General features: G+C 37.8%; 1 protein-coding gene across 1 annotated transcript; it reads left to right on the forward strand.

Moving 5' to 3' along the window:
* The first annotated feature begins 366 nt into the window (after positions 1-366).
* LOC124261013 lies at positions 367-4,039 on the forward strand. Its single transcript, XM_046695332.1, has 2 exons — positions 367-417; positions 2,741-4,039. The coding sequence occupies exon 2, from the start codon at positions 2,802-2,804 to the stop codon at positions 3,396-3,398; it is 597 nt and encodes a 198-aa protein (XP_046551288.1). The 5' UTR covers positions 367-417; positions 2,741-2,801; the 3' UTR covers positions 3,399-4,039.
* The last annotated feature ends 4,645 nt before the right edge of the window (positions 4,040-8,684 follow it).

An 8,684-nucleotide genomic window follows, 5' to 3' on the forward strand; every position in this document is an offset into this window, starting at 1 on the left:
TTGCGGAAATTCCACTAGTCCTTGACATGTTTATCACGTGACTGACCCTGCACAGCTCCACAATTACTGATAGCGTCTGCTGCATATCACGTATCTGCTGCATAAAGCATATCAACGACTCACCAAAATATCAGAGACTTTGCAATGTATTGCAGACATTTATAAACTGATTACATTATTTATATTTCCAAACACGACACACATAAGTGAAGATGCAGATTTCCGGGTCCTTGATAAACAGTGTGTGAGCTGAATGTTGGAATGTGCATTCGACACTGGCCTATTTTCACTGTTACACTTGCAACTAGATCCTTGACATGACGTATGTCACGTGACTGCAACCGTGCACAGCACCTGACTGGTACTCCTTGACCTGGTGACTTGCACGGATATATCGTCTGGTGAATGTAACATTATGTAAGTACGCTTTTAATGTATATTATTGAATATGTTTCTAAACGACAGTCTTACGGGTGATGGAAAGTTTAATGGTAACGGCATGCGAAGGTTTGAGCTGAATTTTTGTTGTATATCGGAATGCATATCTAAAACATTCCGTGACATAGATACAATGCCGACAATCAGGTCACTATATTTCTGAGGCTAGTCGAATTGACGAGCCATATTTATGAACACACACACACACACATACACGAACACACGAACACACACACTCATACGAAAACGATACGTGCAGTCTGTCCATACAATGTTGTTTAGATAAAAGCATAGTTTCTTCTATTTTATTGCAATCTTTCTGACACCCGTTTAGAAGTTGACTTGGGAACACCAAGGTAGGTAGGTAGATAAGGTTTTATGGCGACCTTGGACCTTAAAAGACCTATAAGCGCCCAACTCTTAAACTCTTAACAAACTTTTATACTTTTGTTCAGTTAAATTACGCCGTACTGACCCGTTTTAACGAGGAGGTCTAAAACAGCTCTTTGTATGCAACCATACATTAAATTATCGCCAAGTATTTCGTTCATTGTAAAAGTATTTTGGGTTTTGTTAAGCACAGTTTCTTTAAGAGCCTTACGTGGGTTTTCATGAGCTGGACATTCAATGAGTTAGCGCTGAACTGTTTCTGGGCAGTGTAAGTTACAGCTTTCACATAGAGGAGATAGGTCTTTATCTAAAATACTTCTATATGCCTTTAATCCATAATGTCCCAGTCTGAGACGAGTTAAACCAACTTCATCTCTGCGACAACGTCGACGAATTTTAAAATGTTTGTTTACTACAGGACAAGTAGAGTACGTGTCTACCTGTAGTTTCATTATCCCATTTATTTTGCCAAGATGCAGTTATTGAAGATGAAATGACAAACCAGAAATCTCTTGGAATGGGCTTACATGATTGAATATCTGGCTGTGGTCTGTTGCAAGCCATCTTAGCAAGTGTGTCGACTACTTCGTTTCCAGCTACATCAACATGTGCAGGAATCCAAACAATATCACAGTTGATGTACATGGAGTTTAAAACAGTATCAAGATAAAAGATGTCGTATAGTATGTCACTGCGTGGACCTTGTACACCTGATTGAATTGCTTGTACAGCTGACAACGAATCAGTAAAAATTATTGCTTCGTGTTCATTATCTTTTACCCATTTAAAGCTTGAAGTATGGCTGTCAGTTCCGTTGCAAATTCAGACAGATGATCAGTCAATCTAAATCTTTTGGATAAACCAATATCGGGAATATAGAAAGCTCCACCAACATGGCCGGTTCTGGGATCCTTTGAAGCATCAGTGTAAATAAGAGTAAAATTGCTATATTTGGTGTGAATGTAATCTTGGGTTAGGATTTTAATAACACTTGGTGACATTTGTTTGTTTACAAGCTCCGATAAATCCTGTGAAATGGAAGGTTGTGTTAAAGTCCATGGAACCGTTTTTTTTGGAGAGATCGAGCAGCATTCAACTGAAGATTGTTCAACTTGTACTGTAATGCAAATTGTTGTACAAATAATCCAAACGGTAGTTTTCCATGATTCCAATCACACATGACATATTCCACACAATCACACAATATATCAGTTGTGGTTTGATACCTTGATTAAGCTTTTAAGGATAAATAGTACATAAGGGCAACTTTAAGACGATGATATTGCATAGGAGGTTCTGAGCATTCCACCTGCAGGGCAGAAACTGGAGTAGTAGGAAAAGCACCAGCGCATATCCGAAGAGCTTTGGCTTGAACACGATCAAGTTCATATTCAATCTAGACAAAATTAGTGCTTTGTACAAAAAAAGCAAGGATGATTTATCAGCACCCCACTTTGTGGCAGACCGGGAACATCAAGGGAGAAGCATGAGTTGTATCCCTTGCGAAGGGAGTTAGCGCTGTAGTGAAGTGACCTAGTGTGCTCCTTGTTCAGGTGTTATCAGACTGCAATTCATATTTGCTGGAGTCGACAGAAAGTGTAAACAGTTAACCAAATCTTAGCCGTGTGTTGCAAATGCCTGTGTTGTTCAAACTGTCTGGCAATCATAGAAATACAATTCTGACTGTGATGCTGTGAATCAAGTTAATATTTCAAAATGGATGTTTTAATCACACAGTGCACCAAAACGCAATTTCATTCCGAAATCTTATCACTTGATATAATAATTATTGTTTTGATTAATCTCAATTTTGTCATCACTAATCAGAATGTGTTGATAACAGGAGCTGGACAAGGGGATGATAGTAAAACCTGTTGGCGAATATATAATTTGTTATGTTTTTTTTCTACAGGCAATAATTCTACAACAGGATTGCAACAAATCTTTATAAATAGAAAAACACTGCATCAACAATGTCCATCAGGATACTCTTTTCAACGATAAGAAGATGTCACTGGTTGAACAAGGGATTTGCAGCTGTCCCAGTGAGATACTATGGAGATATTCCAAAAATATATCGCCCGTATGGAAAAACAGGTGACGGAAATTATGGATCAACACTCGGAAGACAAAATGTTGGATACATCGAACCAGTACGAGAACAGATTCTCAGTTTGGCCAAAACCATTCCCTTTACTGACAAGGACTCGGTCTTCAACATTGCCGACTATGGTGCAGCTGATGGTTCTACTGCCATGACCATTTTCGGTGACTTGCTTGCAACCCTGAAAGATCATCATGGTCCCAACACCAAGTTCCAGGTGATCTATGAAGACTTGGAAATGAACGATTTCAATTCCCTCTTCAAACGAATGTCAGGAATCATCCCTGATCCACCATCCTACCTTCAGGAAATGGACAATGTCTATGTTCTTGCTTCAGGGACAAACTTCTACAAGCAGTGTGTACCTTCAGACTCTATCCATTTCATGATGTCAATGACGTCTGTCCACAAGGACTGCAACCACCTTCAAGGACTCGATTTACAAAGACGCCAAGAGAAGTACTGAGGAGACGGCTGCACTGCACAAGCAAGCCGAGTTGGACTGGGAGACCTTTTTACTGAGAAGAAGTAGAGAACTGAAACGGGGAGGTTTACTTGTCGTAGGGACCTGTGCTGAGTTTGAGGACAGAAACACTGGAGAAAATCGATACATTGTGCAATCGTTTATAGGTCTACTGAACGAGGTATGGAAAGAATACAGTCTAACTGGTAAAATCACCAGAGATGAGTCCATAAATACAAATTTGTCCATCTGTTTTCCTAACATGGAGCAGGTCAGAAAACCATTCGATGACAAAACGTCACCCGTTTCAAGGTCTGGATTAACCCTCTTGTCAGCTGAAGCTGCAGTGAACCCTGATGTATTTTACAAAAATTGGAGAGAGAAGAAAGACAAAGAAGGAATTGATGAAAGGGAGGAGTTTGCCAGGATGTACGTGTCTGCTCACAGGAACTGGGGCAACAGTACTTTCATGAATGGTCTCTCGGATACCCGATCACTGGAGGAGAAGGAGCAGATAGTTGATGGGCTGTACGACGACGTGAAGAAACGTATGTTCAGGATGGACCCCGAACTATTCAAGGACGATTTAAGATTTATATATCTCGTGATCAGAAAAGAAAAAGCTTTCAAGAAGTTATGTAACTGATGCATCCTCACAGGTAGCACAGTGGATGTCACACAGGAGTAATGATGCCATGTGACTAGGGCTGTGTTTTGGCAAATAAACAGTATTGCACTATATTGCAATTAATAATATAATAGTGGATATTTGCAAAGCGCCAGTGTACACCCACTGATGCATGCTCTCTGATGCATACCCAATTCTGGTGACACTGATTGTACATTCAGAGTCTATTTTCTACATACTAAAAGCCATAAAAATAAATGTAATGGTTGTTATAACCGAAATTTCGATTTCGATTTGATTTTGAGGGATAGTGTATTTCTCTTTTACAAAATAAATTGTACGTAAAGTATGTTCTTTTGTCAATTACAATGGAAAACTTCAGTGCGAATTAAAGTATGTGTGGGTTTTAACTGAAACAATGGAGATAATCACAAAAGTTCAGGTATTTTCGTGGAAACCCATGGGATGTTTTAAAGTTTGCACTCCGGCCTTTAATTCCATCCTTGACTGTGAGTCTTTATGATTTTACGCCGCTGTTAGCAATATTCCATTACAATAGGCATTTCTCAACTTCACAATCCAGTGATAAAGATCATGAGCATCGATCTACGCAATTGGGATACGATAACATCTGTCAAGCACGTCAGAAGGCTGACCAAACAATCCCGTTAGTCACCTCTTACGACAAGCCGGGTTTCTGAAGATCAATTTTAACCCGGATTTTCACGGGTCTTAATACGATGAACATGTATCTACGTAACTGCTGCAATGACCTCAGTGTGAATGACGACCAACACAAGGCGGCTCTTATAATAAGTGAGTGAGTGAGTTTAGCTTTACGCCGCACTCAGCAATATCTGTAACAATAAACATGGTGTGCTAAAGATTCATTCTAACAAGAATACAAAGATACAAACATTGGTCTGTTGTCTATAAACAACCTGCTTACCAGTTTGTAAGCAAAGATGATTGAATTAAAACGTTGAAATGAAAACTGTCGTTGGATATGAAAGCTGTATAAATCTAAGAATTAAAATTACACTGATTTCTTTTTTTTTTTTTTTTTTGATTGAAATTTGAAATATCACAGTTGAATCAAGTTCCGAAAATAATGATGCATTTTGGTTGGATACTGGTTGGATAACTGGTCTACCTAGGTGCAATGTTCCATTTGGGGAGTTTATTGTTTCACAACAATCGAGATAATTTCCATCCGCCCTTAGCATGTTCAGTTCTCGCGAAATCACGAGATCTCGTCATTTACATTCCGAAACGAACCAATTTCCGAAAAAAAATCTCATGAAATGCGTTGATCTGAACAAATGACATTATGTATTACTCCTTGAAGAGATATTTACAGTCTTTGAGTAATAAATACTATAACAAAGAAAAGTTCAATGTTGAACTTCAAGACATAGACCCGGAAAGGTCCGGGTTAGAATTGGTCTTCTGAAACCCATGCGTGTCGTAAGAATGTGAATTGTGAAATGGTCAGTCAGAGCCAGTAGCTCTACTTATAAGTCTAACCAAAAGATTGGTCAAATCTTTGAAGGGCATTTACAAGTGGAATGCATGAGAAAAGCAAAATTTATGGATGTCAACTTCTTTATTGTGAATATTCATGACCTGATGAAGGAGCGAGCATTCACTCGGAAACGTTGTGTTATTCACAACAAGAAGTTGATATCCATTACTCTTCCTTTTCGTAAAAGATTGGTCCATTTGAGGTCACTTAATTCCCCCAAAACGTCACATATGAAACCATTAAAACCCAAAAACGTAAAGCCTTTGGTAGAATATTTGGCACTTTTGGAGCCACTTATAAAGACACTTCAACTTGTACAATGTTACATGACACAGAAAAGAAACAAACGTATATTTGGCACTTTAAGAGCACATTTTGTTGCCATGGAAATCGAGGGCAGATAATTCAAACGGAGCTAACTCTGGATGACCCAATGTATTGTAGAATCTGAACCATATCGCGATAATCGTATCGGGAGATGCTGTACCGGTATATATCGGGTTACCGGTAATATTGCACAGCCCAAGTTACTACATCAAGCCGAGATCTCGTTATCTTGTTGAAGAATATTCAGTGAGGAGTTGGGATTGAGCACAAGACAGGGACAGCGAGGCTAAGGGAGTTCAGTACTACGGATCGCCGGCGACTTGGTCAGATAGTGAGTGAGTAGGGGAAATTGAAAAGCGTTGAGGATATCGGAAATGGGATGAATAATAGAGGACGTCCTCAGGTGTGTAACGAAACCTTTAGACAAGAATTACAAAGACTTAACTGGGTGAACAAGCGCGGAATTCCCTCATCATTGATGAAAGATGTACAAAAAGAAAGACGTTTAATCTGGTGTAGGGCTCACGAAAATTTGGAAGATTGGGATAATATTTTCTTTCCTGATGAAAGTTCTGTCCGGCTTTTTTCGGAAATTTGCGAAAATTTGGACAAAAGATACCGTGAAACCGATCTGCCCAAAACATAGCCTGAAATTTGACATGTAGTGGTGGGATATGATCACGTGTAGTGACGGCGCCGTGTATTTTCTTTGGAAATTTGATGAAGGAACGATATGTTGACATTTTAAATGGTCCCCTCCATCCAACACTGTATGAAGATAATTGGATTTTCCAGCATGATAACAACCCAAAGCACACTGCGGGCTACACAAAACAGCGGTTGTCGGACGAAAATGTTCAAGTTTTCGACTAACCCAACTACAGCCTAGATATTAACCCTATTGAGAATAGGGCCCGTAAGTCTCGCGAGGCGCTACTTCCGCTACTAGATTCCCGGTGACAAGCGAATACGAAAGAACCAGTTGTCGTGCCAAATTGCGCGACCGCCTAATATGACCTTACTAGACCGGACCAAGTGTACTACCATGCTTGGCTGTCACAGCTGGTGACAGTCGTAATTATTGGATCATTTGGGGACGATAAGATCGAAAAATTATTATTCCTTCAAGGATTATCGGTTCCTTACTGACAACCGACAACCATGAGTCAATTCGAAAACATATGAGTACCTTTCTTTAGCTATAATATATTTTTGACAACCAGTGCAGTTCTATCGCTAAACGTGTTTCTTTTCAGTATCGCGGACAGTGTTTGTCACAAAACATATTTCGGGAATCAATGACATGGTTAACGTAAAATGCATTTGAGTAATCTGTATTTATATTGAATTGATAAAACTATTAATTAATATACTGCTATTCATAAAACAGCCATGTGTTACCAACTTTATCAAGTTGATGTTCTATTCATATTTGGCCACATTGACTGTCATTTCCCTTTTCAATTAAAGTATGTAATTCCAAATTAGAATATATTTGTTTGTTTAATTTGTTATTTATTTTCTAAATACATTTGTTATGCTGCAGCAATATTTTGTAACTATTCCAAATTAAAAACTATTTTTTACATATTCAATATATTTATATTTGTTAGGAACTATTTGAGATGAAATAGTTTCTAACAAATATCAATATTGATATGTAAAAAATAGTTTTTTAATTTGGAATAGTTACAAAATATTCAATAGAGACAATTGCCTTTATGCAATGTAAAATGCATGTGTATATATACTTGAGGTACTAATATAAATACTTTGTAAACTAGTTGGTAGGCTTAATAATTTTACTCTCTTCCAAGTCCAAGGGATGACTGTATGCAAGTTCAGGTGACAGAATGACTCAAAGATACAAGAAATAAATTGTTTGTTGTTTTGCAAATGTGAAAGAAAATGCATTATAAATTTTACTTTGGATAGATGACAGGGATCTGCATGTGTCAAATTGTTTCTTTGCCATGCTGTAAATATACTGATAATGATATATTGAATACAGGGATTGGGATGGAGACCTTCGACAATTTCAGGATTATTAGCCATTTTCTGAATTTAGAATGGGCCACTGCCCTTGTATCAATAGTAAACTTCAAAATTTTAATGGGGCATTTTATTCTAATGTGCAAAATGGCCCCTGTCTTTCCCAATGCCTGGAATAAATAGCAGTTCTTGTAACATTATAATTTTTTTATAAATATATGAACTTTCCCATTTATGGTGACGTTTTTATTCACACAAGAAGTCATAGTGTCACAAATCAATCAACAGCTCGACAAAATAACCTTGATGGCATGGTTACAATTATTTCGGTTACTACTGTCAGATATTCAAAACAAAAATGTGAAAACCCTCAGCCATATGAATATTCATCATGAAACAATTATTTATCAAATTATGTAAACATTATTTTAGAGGTGATATATATAAACTGGTTGTTGGACAATATTTATTACACTTTGTACTAGATGTCTTGGAGTGAGTGAACTATGTACTATGATCTAAAGTACATGAGTGTTACTTAGTTCTTGGTTATGCAGGGGTGAGGTTCTGCTATGCTGTAAGCAAAATATGAAGCAGCACACAGCACCTTCAAGTCACAATTGGCAAAAATGCAAGACCAAATACACTCAAAATATGGAGTAATCACTCAAGACATTTCCTGTATTGTAAAATATACTGATCAATACATGGGGAAACTAAATGTGCATATATACTATGTCATGACTGTAGATTCTGCAGACACTGGCTGATAGCAGCATGAGTATGATTACTTGTCATGTAATATAGTGTTTTTCAC

The sequence above is a fragment of the Haliotis rubra genome, unplaced genomic scaffold, assembly GCF_003918875.1.
Source record: "Haliotis rubra isolate DU_JTF1 unplaced genomic scaffold, ASM391887v1 Scf784, whole genome shotgun sequence".
NCBI classification, from domain to species: domain Eukaryota; kingdom Metazoa; phylum Mollusca; class Gastropoda; order Lepetellida; family Haliotidae; genus Haliotis; species Haliotis rubra.